The sequence below is a fragment of the Halichoerus grypus genome, chromosome 5 (assembly GCF_964656455.1).
Source record: "Halichoerus grypus chromosome 5, mHalGry1.hap1.1, whole genome shotgun sequence".
Lineage (NCBI taxonomy): Eukaryota > Metazoa > Chordata > Mammalia > Carnivora > Phocidae > Halichoerus > Halichoerus grypus.
In genome coordinates, this window is record NC_135716.1 from 125,465,766 (window position 1) to 125,481,968 (window position 16,203).

Below are 16,203 nucleotides of genomic sequence, written 5' to 3' on the forward strand. Positions count from 1 at the left end.
TCAGGGTAATAAATACCTAATGAGCAAAATTGTAAAGCAAATAGTAGGTTGAGCATACACCCAAATGTTGATTCTTGACTCAAAGTCAGAGAACAGAATGATTTGTCTCTCTGTCTAGAATGATAAAGCATCCTTTCCTCATAAGCTAATGAGCAGCACCATCTGGCATGATTACAGGGGAACAAGATCTTAAGAAAGTGAAAAATAAAACGACAGAGATGTAGTTGGATTTTTGCAGGAGGTTAAAAAATTCTCACCGTTAAAAATATCATAATAAAAATAACTTTAGGTGTTCACATAACACTATACCAACAGTATAAAGATTATAGGACCAAATGTTTTCAAAATAATTGAATATAATTCCTGATATCTTAGAATCTTTCTCTACCACAGTGGTTCTCAAAGTGTAGTCCTAGGAGAACAGCAACAGGATTACCTGGGAATTTGTTACAAATACAAACTCTATGGCCTTGCGCCTGATCCAACAATTCAGAAACTCTCAGGATGGGCCTAGCAATCTGTTTTAACCAGCCCTCGAGGGGATTTTGATATTGGCCCACGTTTAGGACCTACATTTCTACCAAACCAAATAAGAGTCAAAAGATTGTTGCTTTTTCTGCTATGTACTAAAGAAATAAGCTAATTTGGTCAATTCAGTTTAAACAACTGGTCCATGTGCTAAAGAATAAAAAATCAGTCAGACCATTCCTTGAGTGACATGATGATCTCCTTGAATAGAGAGTCGTCATTCAACTAACCTTTTGTAGAACAACGAACTGCCTTACTCCTACCTTCATTGCATAGTTTCTGAACATAGCTTTTTAAGCTACTTTTTAAGCGACTTTGGTTGACCCCCTGAGACAAGTTTTCCAAGTTTCCCCCAATCCTTTATTTATTTAATTGGTTTTCCATTCTTTTGGTCATTCATTCAGCAAATAGTAAATGTATATTCTATGCCATACACTATTCTCACTATTCTAGGTGGTTGGGATTTATCAGTGACAAAAATAGATCATGATCTCTGGCTTAAGAAACTTATATCCTAGTGGGGGAGTCAGACAAACAATAAACGATAAAATAAAGAAGCATATTATGCAGAATGTTAGAAGGGAAACTATGCTATGGGGAAAAAAGAAAAGTAGAATGCTGGGAATGCTGGTTATGGGGAGTGGGATTTCAATCTTAAGTGACATTATGTTAGACTTATTGAGTAGGCGACAAATGAGCCAAGGCTTGAAGGAGATGATGAAGGGAATCATGCAATATGTGGGGAGAAAGGGTGGTCCAGCAGAAGGCTAAAGTAGAGGCCGAAGGAGGCAGAGGAAGCATGCCTGCTGTGTCCGAGGTACAACTAGGAAGTCTATGTGGCCGGAGCAGAGCGAGCACGAAGGAAGTTTGATCAGTGAAGGTCAGTGAGGCAACAAGGGGCCAGATCACCCTGAAAGTAATGGTAAATCACTATAAAAATTTGTGCTTTTACTCTAAGGAAAACAGGAGGCTATACCAAGGTTTTGAGTGGGAGAGTGACAAGATCTAAATTATGTCAAAACACTTTCACCAATTCTCCTCTAAATCCACGTACAAATTCACCAACCATTTATGCAGTGTGTTGGAAGATACTGCTACCATCTTTTTTTTCTTTTATGTTCATCATGAAGTTTTTAGAAAGAATTTTCACTAAGGCAATTAGTGAACAAACAGCTTTCTTTGTTATCAAAGAAGAAAATGTTCTGTGGGAGATAATTAAGATAAAGTTCAGTAGTGATCAGTTCTCTTTTACTTGGGTCTTTTGTTCTCTGCCTTCTGGGATGGTTGTTGTATTTGCTTCCCGAGAGTATAACCTTGGGTTTGGGTGCAAGCAACTGTTTTTTCACCAGGCAACTGACAGCTAACAGAATTGTGAGTGAAGTCTCAGAACCTGCTTTGCCATGGACGTGAAACTAAAATGGAAGCCTGTATTTGAGGAATGGCTCTGTCAGTGACTTATTAAAAACCCAGTGCCCAGTCACAAAGTCCCTCGAAGAAGGTAATAGATTTGCCAACCTTTGGGTAAAGTAGAGCAAGGGGTGGTCTGTCTGAATAGAACTGTGGAAACTTTTCTATCAAAACACAATTCCAGAACTTGCCTCGTTCATATTACAGTGACCCCTATATACTGAAGAAAAATGTTTGGAAATTCACAAGTATTTCAACAAGTGGCAAAGGGACTTGTAAACTTAAAAAAAAAAAAAAATCATCAGGTATTATTTTTTTTACTCATTTGCTCATCTATTTATTTCTTCATCCATCAAATGTCTACTGAATACCTATTAGAGTCAAACATTGCATCAGGTGCTAGGGAAACAAATATATAAGAGCTGATATTTCCTCAAAGAGTTTATGGACTACCTTAAGAGATCAGACATCAGTGGCAATAATGCATGGTACAGAGTGATGATTCCCATTTAAAAAAAGTCCAAACGCTATGGATTTTCAGAGGAGGAAATAGGAGTTCTAAGTAGAGATTATAAAAGGCTTCATGGAAGAGGTAACATTTGATTTGCTCATAAAGGATGCACTGGTGTGCATGGTGATGGGAGGAAGTATGATTTAGGCAGAGAGAACAGTCTCTGCAAAGCCATAGAGTCAAAGCTGTGTTAGCAGTCACCATGTGAGATGCAAAGAAGGCCTAACCTGGACCAGTGGTAGTGGTGATGACAAAAGAAAGAAAATGAGTTAGTGCTGAGGTCATTTCAAGGAACCTGAAATATCTGTGGGCCATTTAGCTGAAAGAAGTAGAGTGAAAACGACACATTTGGCATTTTGGTGGCAAACCACCAATATGGTAGGTTGGAGAATGAAATGGAGATGGGCACAGTCCCTGTCCTTAAGAAGTATGTCATCAATTAGAGGACAAATAAACACAGTGAGGTCAGATAAATAATTCTTGTTGAATTCTCTCTCTTTTTTTAAGATTTTATTTATTTGTCAGAGAGAGAGAGAGAGAGAGAATGGCTGGCAGGTGGAAAAACAGGCTCCCCACTGAGCAAGGAGCCCAATTCCCTGGACCCTGGGATCATGACCTGAGCTGAAGGCAGACACTCAACTGACTGAGTCACCCAGGCATCCTAATTCTTGTTGAATTCTTAAGACTTAAGATGCAACTTAAGATGGGCACCATGCTTAACTGGCTAGGAACAAAGCAGTCACAAAATTGGGATTCAACTACAAGCAGATTACCAAACTATTTGGGAAACAGCTATTCTTCACTTATGCATTTCTCTGGCTCAAGGAACAATGAAATGTTGTCTTGTCCCTTCAATCAAAGCAATCTAAAATAGCACAATTCAAAGTATCATTTGCAGATTAATAACACTGGCCTGGCCTGGAAACTTGTTCAAAATGCAAATTCTCAGGCTCCACTCTAAATCACCTGAATCAGCAGGTAACTATGTGCACATTAAAGTTCAAAAAGTACTGTGTTAAAAAGAAAGAGAAAGAAGCGTATTGTATTGATTTAGAGGACCCATTCTTTAGTGAGAAAAAGAGCCAAGGAGGGAAGTCAATTTAGAAGGTCAATAATACCACAACTGATAAGAAGTCTCTTATTTTTGTTTCCAGAGAAGCAAAAAATTCAATTCAGCAAACACTTGTAGAGCCCCTACAATATCTCAGACAAGATTTTTACTTTGAAATGGTTGTCCAAGCAATTAAAAATCTAGTAATCCAGATGGATACAGTATAGCATGAAAAGTCTTAAAACAACCAACTTTGTCTTAAGAGTCAAGGCATGCAACAATTGAGGAAAAAGGAAGGAGACTGCTACTGGTTAATATGTTTTTTATGGACAAGTGTCCATAAATGTCTTGATTTTACCCTCAGCTTGAAGAGAGACAGAGATGGTTGAAATTAAAAATCAAGGGGCGCCTGGGTGGCTCAGTCGTTGTGTCTGCCTTCAGCGCAGGTCATGATCCCAGGGTCCTGGGATCGAGCCCCACATTGGGCTCTCTGCTCAGCGGGGAGCCTGCTTCTCCCTCTCCCACTCCCCCTGCTTGTGTTCCCTCTCTCACTGTCTCTCTATGTCAAATAAATAAAATCTTTAAAAAAAAAAAAGAAATTAAAAATCAAAGGAGAGGAGAAATCCAAATTATGGAAGGAGGAAAGTCAACCAGTTTGAGATACATTCCCTGACTTTAAATAAACAGAAACAAGCATAATAGGGCATTTAAAAACCTTTAAAGCCCTTGAAAAGTTTAAAAGTGTAAATATATTCTAACGAGTCTTCTAATTTCAGGCCTCTTTATCTTTGAGTTTCACACCCTTTGTAGTGTTCAAAAGCCTTCATATTGAGGGAATGTTCAGCTAAGTGTCTGTCACGACTTTCTTTCTCTACAGTATAATCTAGCTATGCATCTAGGTATTCTGTCAAATCATATCCTAAGGCCCAGGAGAACTTATTTCCCCAAGTAGACTGGTTGCAAGTCTTGATTTCTACAAGTACCAGTAGTCGGCACAGCCTTCCTTTTAAAAATATGGTCACTGAATCTTAGCTGTTTCTCTTCTATGAATCCTCAACCAAGCTGTCTTGTCAAATACACTAGTGTGTGTGCGTGTACCCAGTGAGTGTGTTTTTAAGCACGTGGCAGGTTGGTACTGATAGCTTGATAAATTACAAACATCCCTTCCCTTCTCCCATTATTAAAATAGATTCTTCCCTCTTTTTTTATCGAATTTTTAATTTCCAGCCCATGTGTACTATAGTGGAGGCCTAATGTAGGTCATTGGATGCCATCATGAATAATGGGAAAAATGAAGTCCCTTGTTTCCCAATGCTTGTTAGCATGGAGACAGAGCCCTGGATGCCTTATTATGCTTTTTGACTCAGGAGCCCTATGGGTCTGCCCATGACTGCTATGTGAACTTATTCTTCCTGCCAAATATATCAGCTGGGATGGGAACATTAATTCATTTTAACAGAGGCGTGTCAACGTTGCTCTTGAAAAAAGTGCTGAGATGCCATATTGGCAAAGACCATCTTCAAAAAGGAAAAAAAAAGGAAAATACAGTTTTTAATACTGTGTTCTGCCTTTCAATCCAAGACTTTTTCCACTTTGCCTATTTTCTGTTGGTCTAGGATTTCCTGGAGTTTATACCTATTTATTCTGAGTTCCAAATAACTAGACATCTTTGTTTTCAGAGTCCAGGTAGAATAATAGTACTAGTTTGGGTGAATTAGGCACATTTCAGTGCCTTGTGGCTGACTCTCAGGCTAGCACAGTGTTTTGTTCTATTTTGGTTTTGTTTCACCCCTGCCCCTTGCTGCCCTCCTTTTGTTGAGGCAACTTACCTGCCTTGTAACCCAACCGAGGGTACTCTCAGAGAGTTCCCAAATTCTCAGGGTGAGGAGGCTTGAAACTTCTTCCCACTCTAGAAACCACGAAGGGTTTGCAGACCTAAGGGATGTGAGCCAACTTAATCCTTAGAGTCGATCACATGGCAGCATAAGAAACTTTTAAAATGGCCAAGCTGAAATAGCAAAACCCAGGCTGTACTTAAAAACATGCCAGATGACAAACCTGTCTCCAACAGAAGGCAGTGAGAAATGACGCCTCACTGATTTCTTTTTCTCTCCTTAGGATGGAGGGGGAATGGGTGGAGTGTGCTGGCAAATATTAAACATGCAGCCATCTTGATATTTATGAATCAGTTTGCCGTGTTGATAGTGTTTTCTGAAAGTGACTTTTGTGCACCCTATTTCCTAAACGATCCTTAAAAGTAACTCCCTCCCTTTTCATCCTCTGCACCCGAGGCAGTAACATCTTGAAACATTGATCTATTTGCTGCTAGCTTTCATTAATTTCATCCATCCCTGAAGGCGGAGCCACATTGGTGCTAGCTAATTACGACCTATTTAGGGCAGCTCAGGGCCCTTTATCAGCCCTAAATTATCTTTGCGTTTTTAATGGGGACTATAGCTTTCTCAATTATTACTTAATTAAATAATGTGCTTGCATTTGCCAATGTATTTCTAAAGTGGGAGGCAAGCTGCATCTGCCCACCTGCCTATAGGTAAGAAGAATATCTCACACTGGCTCTCTGTTGCTTCTCTAGGAGCATTCACATTCATTTGGCGTCAGTACATGGCCAGGCACCTAATCATGTTCTTCAGATATCGAGCATGGCGCCATGTGCCACCATGAGCCCTACATCACCTCTAGGGTGTTTCAGTCTTAAGATGTATTAATGCAAACGCGTAAATGTCAGCGGGCTCATATTATTTATGCATACCAATCATTCAAAGGGGGGGAGAAAGATCCATTTTGGTCCAGATTATTTTGAATATAAGACCTTTAATTCCAAAGTTTTCTGGTTTGTTGAAGGTTGTTTCCCAGAAAAATACTTGGTTAAGTGAAAAATACAAAGGTGACCGCCGCCCCAACGACCTAGAATTCCAGAGAAAACTGGGCCCCAGAGCATGAAGAAAGAAAGGACAGCTGCCTTCTCTTTCTGTTCTCTCAGCCTTTCCCACAAGGTCACTCTTTCTAATTAAGAAGCCAAATAATTTTCGTCGGTAACTGATAAGAAAGCAAATTAAATTTCATTTGGTTTGAAAAAGTATTCCAGTATGCTATAAGTTGATCTAAACCCATTCTAGGAAATTTAACACTACATATATTTCTTCTACTACTTCATGTTTCCTCAATGAAGAATCTCTTAAGACAAAAAATAAAAAGCACTGGAAAAAACAAAAAGGTGCGCACCCTTACATGGGGGAGGAGTTTATACTTCTTTAAAAGGATTTTGACAGTTAGAAGAAGATGCAAGCGGAGAGCCAATTTTTTCTTTGAGAAGCTCCATGTAGTCATTTTCCTATCATGATTCATTTTAACTACTAGGGACACAATTTTTTTTTATTCTATAAATTATACATCATAATGGTGACATAACCTCTCCATTAAAAACCTAATGATGAGAATGAGCACTTGCTAAAAAGTTCCAGTAAGTTCAGGCAAATCAACCAAAGTAGCTTTACAACAAAAGTCAAATTAAATGGACATCCCTTTTTCCTTACTCCCTTATGTCAGCAATGGTATATCTACTGGACATACTCCTATTTACTTAGGAGAAAAAAACATTTATTTATTTATTTAAAGATTTATTTATTTATTTGAGAGCAAGAGAGAGAGCTTACGAGCAGGGAGAGGGGCAGAGAGAATTAGGAGGAGAGAGAATCCAAAGCAGCTCCTTGCTGAGCATGGAGGCCCACACAGAGCTTGAGCTCATCACCCTGAGATCATGATCTGAGCTGAAATCAAGAGTCAGACGTTTAACCAACTGAGCCACCCAAGTGCCCCAGGAGAAAAATATTTAAAACTTTTGTTAGGATAAAACCAACACACACTTTGTGAGCGTCCTGGACCCACATGAATGCTTCTTTGATGTTAAATAGTCTTAAAATGCTGACAGTAATAATACTGTGCATTGTGGTATCATTCTTATTCTAAGACTGTTGTGTGTATGCTGTGGGATAAAACAGGTGAGTAATTACTTTGGTGTCTCTAGGACCTGTGATTGCCAATATGGCAAAAAAGGAGAAACACATGTAAGACACATGAGGTAAAACACGGTGGCCCTGAATCTGAATTGGAAATTTCAGTTTGAACACATAATGATTTTATCTGTAAACAAGAAATGCAGCATATATTGTTTCTATACTAGCTGTGTCCAATGAAAAGACCAAGAAACAAAGACAAACCTAGTAGCAATGAGCACCTGCAGCACCAAGATTATGCTCTCGTAAATACTAAAAGGACCAAAGTTCTTTGGAGAAATGTCTGGATCCAGGTTTGCATCGTAATATATACAAGAAGAGCCTGAATCATCCTATAATACCAGGAATCAAAGAAGCTATCCAAAATTACTAACAGCATGTCAAAAGGACTCCAAAACTAATTTGAAGAGGGTCCAATAGTACAAAATAGGACACTTTGAGCATAAAGACATAATTCTCATGGACTGAAATATTTCAAATATGGTTAAATATGTCAATATGTAAATATTAATAATAATAAACTTACTGGTCACTTTTGGAGGATGCTAGGGAACCGATGCCTTAGAACTAATAAAGAAAAACGATTGGTACTATCTTCTAGGTCTGGTTAAAAAAATGTTTAATGAGGACAAGTTTCTCTTTGTAAAGTTTCAGCTAATATAAGTGAAAAAAATGATGAAATATCACCATTTTGCAACATCTAATGAATTATTGGATTTAGACAATGATCATTAATGACTGCTAACATTAAAAGAGAAAACTAGACAGTATTCCTGCTGATAGAAGTACCACCTAATGGTCTTGGTAAGAAGCAATATGACCTGAATCCAATAAAGAAAGCCTCAGTATAGAAATACCAATGAACAAAAAACATCATGGTGGTATAACTAGCAAAAATTAGATTGTGGAATACTCTACTGGATAAATGACTAGGTTTTTTTTCAATAATAGAGAGGGGGGAAGGCACAGGTTAAGAGAAATATAGAAGACATATCAATTAATTGTAATGTACAGACCTTATGCTAATCCTGATTGAGCAATGTATGGATCTTAATGCTAATCCTAATTCAAGCTAAATTTTAAAAATATTAATAAGATTATTGGAGAAATTTTAAAACAAACTATATAATGTTATTAAAGAAATATTGCTGGTTATTATGTAGGACAATGACATTGTGTTTCTTTATCTTCTAGAGATACATGCTGAAATGTTAATAAATGAAATAATATGATGTCTGGCATTTGCTTCAAAATAATACGTGGGGAGGGAGAAAATGTAGGGATGTAGATGAAACAATATTGGCCATGAGTTAATAATTATTCAACCTGAACAGTGAGTATACAGAGGTTCATTATACCATTAGTCTCTATTATTTTGACATTTTCCTGCATAAAAAGTTTAAAAATATTCTTGTTTGAAATTTGGCCATGAATATCAGATCACTTTGGGAAATCCTTAAACAATAAAATTCATGCTGCTAAAGTTAGGATACAGATTTAAATCGTAGAGCAGATAACAGGTCATTTGAGGCCATTTGGTCAACCTTTTCTCATCCAACCAGATTTTACCAAAACCATCCATTCTGTTCATTTCTAAAACACTAGCACAGTTGTCTTTTTCTATTTCATTGCAATACTCCATGATGCAACCAGACACGAATAGACTCAGTGAGGAAAACAGAAGGAAGCATTAAAAAATCAATTTGGCTTTTCTCCCCCCTACTTTTATTTTAGTAACTTTACCAATTGAATGATACCTGCAAATTAATTTTATCAAGCAAGATTTTCCCACTATACAAACAGCTTTCCTTATCACAGCCAGGAGGAAAATGAATCTTCCAAAGCAATTCTCTCTATACAATCCACACATCTGTGACAGTGTACTGTCTCACTGAAAGCTCACAGCAAAAGCCACCATGATATAAATACATGGGAGCATAGAGCGCATGCTGAGCTCTTCTCTGATGGTCCCAAATGATTCTAGGGCATATAGTTATGACTGGGGGATACCCTGAGGGTTGACTACAACTAATGAAATACCAAATATATCTAATTAATTGCATTGCTCTGGGCTAATGAGAGACCAAAAATTTCCAAACCCCTTGAGATGGTCATATTTATATAGAATTGTGCTACATACCTACTCCTTTATCTCTTATGCCTATCTCTTTGGACAGCTTAGCTACACTGATTCAAACCTAACCATTGGGATTCTTCTTATGAACTCTGACAAAAAAGGGCCAGCATTATGGCAATTCCTGTCTTGCATTTCATTAGAAGCTGTGCGTTTTGGGTGCTCAGAAGTAGAAAATACTACATTCAGTCTACTTTATCAATAGGAGAATCAGGCCAGATAAGATTTTAAAATAATTATCAGCATACAAATTACACCCAGAGATATGAGAAACTTCCCCCCATAAGCACATACTCTAATGTAGTTAAAAATTTAGATTTGATAATACTGAAGAGTGAAAGACATACATTTGTTTGTTATATTGGAAATCAGATTGTTAATATTGGAATTACAGCCAATGCTCAATTTATCCATGGTATGGTATGAATAAGTACAATTCACACATAACTTAAAACTTTTGCAATTGGTTTCAATATTTTCCTTCAACAGTTCTTTATTAGAACTAGAAATATGAACTAATAATTCTCCTTCTCTTCCTTATACTGCTTATCTTTCTAAAAAGAAAGAAAAAGTGGTAGGCAGTAGAGTCATATGGCAGAATGAGGGGGGTAAGAGGGAGCAGAGAGAGGAAACAGGATATAAGGAGTAGGAGGAAGAAAAGGTGAGCAGGCTTCAAGAAAAGGAAGTGGGAAGGGTGGTTTACAGAAGGCTATGGGAAAAAAAAGATCGAGGTAATGAAAAATGCAAATTGGGATAATTGAGTGAATGGTATAAAATTTATACCTCATTTCTCTTCAAGAATCCACTGTTAATGATTTTCAGTAGTGCATAATTTCAATATGGTATTCTGCTGAACACACCAACATATCTGTTAGATACCAAGTTATGGTGCTCACGATCATAGGGTCTATTTGCATGCAAGAATCTACGCAACCTTATTAGAGAATAAATAGCCTGCTGTGTTTTGTAGTCTCAGGTAAATTTTTATAACAACTTCCAAAGGAGTTTATGTCCTAAAGTTCCTTAACATTTCTGTTTTGAAACAGAAATGTGTGTACTTCCTTTTGGCTAACATCCAATTTAACCAATAGCAAATTGAGCTAAATAAGAAGAAATCTAAAGATATGTTGGGGAAGCATCCAGTATTTTTTGGATCCTCAAGCCAATCAAAATGGAGAGAACAGAAGGTAGTGTAGGTGGAATAAATGGGGCCTAGTTGCTGGCTCATCAAGTAATCATAATAGTCAAAAAACATCTAACAATCAATTTGAAAAATAACTCTGTTCATTTGATAGCTGGAGAAAGAACTCAGCAAGGAGCTAGCATAGAAGACAATGAGGCCACCTCTCAGAGGACTCACCTGTCTTTCCCAGTTTCCTTCTTAAAAACGCCATCACAGTAACTCATGCGCTTCTCGGTGGTCACGTAAATTTGGGCATTCGGGTAGATGTCAACAGTCTTTTTCAGCATGTTGTAAACGATGCCATTGCCGTCTTTCCTCATATTGCGGAAAGGGCCCCAAATGACATAAATAGTAGCATTTGCTTCCTTGAAAAAATAATCAGGGTTTTTTAGCAAAAGAGGAACGCTGGTATGGGACACGACTCGAATCATTGTCATGCGGCCAACATCTTCTTCATAGCCCTTGGTGGGGGCATTGTTCATTCTCCAGATGCAGGACGACTGATCTATCTCATTCCCCACCTTCTGGCCAACCATCTGACCTGAGTTTGACACTATGGCGCAGAGGTCACAGTCCAGCTGCAGAGGCTGAAAAACAGAGAAATGAGACAGGGGAGAGATATGTAAATGAGTAAGTTCCAGCTATCCAAACAAGTTCCTCTGAGAAAACGAAATTCAGATATTGTACATAATAGCCGAGTGTGGGATTTCCTGAAATATATGGGCCAATCCTACAGTAGCCACCACAGGTTATCAAGCTAGGGGCATGCTTCCATTTAAAAAGTGAATACAGATTGTTAAGAAATAATTTTAATTTCTATCCCCTTGTGTTGGTTTAAAATTAAAAGGAAAAATAGACATTTGTTTTTCATTCTAAATAATGACTTTTTATTCAAAACCATAATTTCAAATGAAATAAGGCAATAGGGGAAGATTTGATCTCTTTAATAAGGACAGTGGCTAAAAAAAGAAATGCAAAGGGAATATATCCAGGCATCAATTCTGTATTTTACTTATATTTATGAATAGTTATGTAGCAGTTGATGAAAATATGAAAAATTCAGCAAATGATGAGGTTCTGAAAAAGATGTTCAGAACCAAGACCTATTTAAGACAAGTCTCAGGCTGGCAAATATTTTACAAAAACCCTTAAAAAATTCCCTGTATCACCATGTTAACTGGCCTTTGTGTTTCTATTTTAGATGGATAAGGAAAGGCTTCTTTTAAGAACTCAGGGAAGGAATGTAAAAGAGATAATCATCTCTAGTGCTGGTCTAACCCTCCTTGTTTTAAACCAATGACGTAACAGAGACTCAGAGAGGGTAAGCACCAGCTTCTAGAACTTGTAGATGATAGATTCAAATTGCAGTGGTAGATTCAAATTTAGATCTTCTAACTCTAAACCCATTGCTCTTTCCATTATTCCTTGCATTCCTTCCTCCCAGGCAAACCAAATAAATTCCTTTTGCCACTTTGCTCCTATGTGAGGAAAAGTCACCCTACCTTTTAAAACAGTGATAAAGGAGCAATGCACTCTGTTGATATATATCTTTCTCATCTTCCTTCTATTAGATTCCACATTTTGTATCTGACATTTGATCCTGTATTTTTATGGTGCCTATTGGTCATTGGTTCTTCTCACACTGGGTACTGCCCTTATTTTATTAGTTATGTTGTATTTTATTGTTTATTTATGTCTGTCCACGATATAGTAAACTCTGTAAGAGTCAATGTCTGTCTTTTTCATTTTAATCCCACTCCCCAGAAGTCCTGGGATTACTATAGGAGCCCAGTATATAGTGATTAAGTTAGGAAATGAGAGCAATTGAATTAAAATAATTTATCAGGAGCCTGAACACTGAACTTAGTATTAGGGAAGACATAGACTTTTCCAAATTCGTTGAGAAATATTGATTTAGATGAAAGAGAAACACAGTCCAGAAGAAACCTATCAATATACAAACAGGTCAGTCTAGGTGGTTAGGTTGAGAGGCAAAGTACCTCAGAAAAGTCACCTGTATAATTACCACACAACTGTAACAAGATGTCTTTCCTATCAATGGTAAGTATCCAAAGTAGTTATTGAGCAACTATGATGTGCTATGTTCTAGGGATTGAAGATTATTCAGCTGTAAAATTTTAAGCAAAATCCCCTGACCTCATAGATCTTACATTCCACTGGGAGGAGAAAGGCAATTAATAAATCAGCATAGTATATAATATGTTAGATGAAGATAGGTGCTAAATAGAGAAAATTAAAGCAAGGAAGGGGGTTAGGATACGTGTATGTGTGTCTGTGTGTGTGTGTGTTGTCAGAGAGATGACCAGGGAGACATCCTGTAGGCTCTTTTACTCAGGAGGCTTCGGAATGTTCTGAATAGGGAAGTGGCTGATCTGCATTATATTTTAACAGCCTTGGCTGTGGTGTGGAAAACTGACAAAAAGGAAACAGGTAGAAACTCGGAGAACAGACTACTGCCACAATCATGGCAAGAGATGATAGTGCCTTGGACTAGGTCAGACAGCAGAAGAGGTAGCAACATCCTGACCACACGCTGAACATATTTTGAAGGTTAAAGCCTATTGGGTTGACCAGTAAGATGGACTGTGGGATCTGAAAGATAGGGAGGAATCAAAGATAACTTCAATTTTTAGCCTAAACAACTGGAAGACTAAAACTGGCTTTACATGAGAAGGCAAAGGCTTTAGGAGGAGCAGGATCAGCAGAGGAGAATGAGCTCATTCCAGACCTGTTAAATTAGAGATGTTTTGAACACAGACTCCCTGTAGCTAATGTTATAACAAAACTACTCAAACTGCTTTAAAACACTTTTTTTCCTGATTATTGAAGTAATATGGGCTCATTGTGGAAAACTTGAAAAAAAATAAATAAAAGAATAAAAACTCTTCATATTTCCACCACTTGACAACTGTTACAATATTTTGTGTTATTTTCCCCCTTCTAGATATATTAGGTTGAGAAATACTATTTATAAAATTTGGCAATCTTGGTTTTTCAACTATTTCACACCATTAAACTTTCCCATGCCAGTAAACAGTCCTTAGAGATGTATTTTTTAAAGATTTATTTATTTGTTTTGGGGGGGAGGGGCAGAGGGAGAAAATCTTCAAGCAGTCTCCCCACTGAGTGTGGAGCACCGAGGCGAGGCTCAATCCTAGGACCCATGAGATCATGACCTGAGCTGAAACCAAGAGTTGGACGCTTAACCATCTGAGCCACCCAGGCACTCCTCCTTGGAGATACCATTAATGCCGATACAATATTCCCTTATGTGGACATACCATAATGTATCTATTTGCCTACTGCTGGGCATTTGGCTATTATCTTAATTTTTTCCTTTATAAAATTGCTTTGATGAACGTCCTTGTGTTTCCCACCATATTTTGGATGCTAGCAGTTATTAGGTTAATTTAACTTGACTTCTTTTAGTTTTTATTGTGCACCTGTGAAATATGCTAAATGGACAAATGTTTCCATCTGTTTAATGTCAAAATGAAGGATTTTGAAAAAAACTTGACTGGTTAAGTCCACAAAGGTCCGCTTATGAAGTTTCTTTTTTTCCTATATAAAAAGAGATTCATTGAACTGTTAGAATCATGTAAGGTTTGAACAGGGCTGGACATGAAACAACATAGGCTCAGGCATGGATTGGATATGCCACTGAGGTCTCGCCATTTATGAAGTGTCTTAAAACTCAGCTATCAAAGGGACTGTCCATCACCCCTGCTACAATAAGAAATCTGAACAGCAGGTTAGAATAGGTCTGCTCAAGGTGGGTGAGTATATTAGGGAACTTGGAAATGGGGTTCTGTGGGTTGGTGCCATAGTGAAGACTTCATTGATGGCCAGATGGGGGCATAAGAGCCTGCCCTTTGGGATGGGATAGTGATCTAAGACCTTCATGCATCTAGGAGCCTACAGTTTTTCAGGGCAATAAGGAAGAACACAATATTCTTCCTGCCAGACGATTTGCAGCAGGGCCTAACATACATTACACTTAGCTAAGTCCTCCAAACCCGCTTAGAGTCATGCAAATCAATGCCTGATTTAAACTGTGTGTGTCATATGGCACACTCCAACTTATCACCAAGATGCATATGGTGCAGGGAGGTTACATTCCATTTTCTGTTCCAAGAAGTTGCTTCACTGTATAATAAAAGCATTTTTGGGTATGGCCTCCACAAATTAAAAAAAAAATCAAAAAGAAAAAAGATACAAAGAGCCTCGGATGTGTTCTAATCTACAAATTTGCATCGGATTTCCTAGTCGTTGAGTGAATTAGCTGGTTGTGCTGTAACAAGCCTTAATTTAACTAATAAGAATCAGCATACTGGTTTCACTTGACAATTGTAACCTCGGAAAGTGATCAATTAAGACATCACAATCTGTTTCATGACAACATATTGGGAGGCCGCAGCTGTGCAGATCATGAGGTCAGCAGCTGACTAATAACTTGAGGGCAAACATTGGCAACCACTGCCTCTTGTTTATGTAACAAATATGTAATTGGGCAGAGGGCTAGGAATGTAATGGCTTGGGGGATAGGTGGTGATCTTTAAATCGTCCCTTTCCTTTATATATTGTCACCATAGCCAGAGTCGTAAGAGCCTTTCATGTACCTATCCTGCTTAGCCACAGTCTGCCTAGCTGCCTGACATCCTAAATGAGGTACCAGGAGACATGGCTGCATATGGTGATGCTCTATTTGCCACTTGGTCACAGGGACCATTTTACAGTATGTTAGGAGAGCCGGGCTGTATGAATGCAACAGTCCTAATCATAATCAGAAGCTTCAGGTAACACCAAGAGCTTGTTAAGGCCCAAGGGACTCATTTATACGTTTGAAGACACTTCAAACTACGGTAAGCCATGATAAAAAAAGAAAGAAATACCTAGGCACGAATGGACAGTTTGACCCAAGAGTCGCTCTTATCTGGTTATCTCAGTTCCTTTTATTAGCTTCATTGCTGCATCTTGTGATCTCAACTTTCTTTGTTAAAATGTACTGCTGTTTCTTGAACTCGTTTATATTATTTGACTTGTGGCCCTTGCTCAAAAATGTATTCCATATGTCTCCACTCGCTCAGTTCTGCCTCGGTAAGCAGTTTCTTCCCAGATTGAGGCCCTGGATTTTCTGAGACCTCTGGAAAGATTTAGCCAGCTCCACTGCACCAAGCCCTATCTTAATTTTGAGTTCTCCTTTTTAGTTGACCTGTCCTTATTTTTTTGTTTCTTTTCTTTAAAAACAAACTTGACCCCTTCATCTTTTTGTCTTGTACACTCAAAGCATCATCAAGCCAAATACTTTGGTTGGGCTTGCGCTGTGTCTATAAA

At 38.0% G+C, this 16,203-nt stretch overlaps 1 protein-coding gene across 10 annotated transcripts in view; it reads right to left on the reverse strand.

Annotated features, from left to right (window-relative positions):
• The window catches only part of ST6GALNAC3 (ST6 N-acetylgalactosaminide alpha-2,6-sialyltransferase 3), a 577,918-nt gene that overhangs the window by 244,179 nt on the left and 317,536 nt on the right, over positions 1 to 16,203 (reverse strand). For all 10 annotated transcript variants that reach the window (XM_078072897.1, XM_078072898.1, XM_078072899.1 and 7 more), the window contains exon 3: positions 11,026 to 11,435. In XM_078072897.1, coding sequence (XP_077929023.1) covers positions 11,026 to 11,435 — 410 coding nt within the window. The remainder of the gene's footprint in view (positions 1 to 11,025; positions 11,436 to 16,203) is intronic.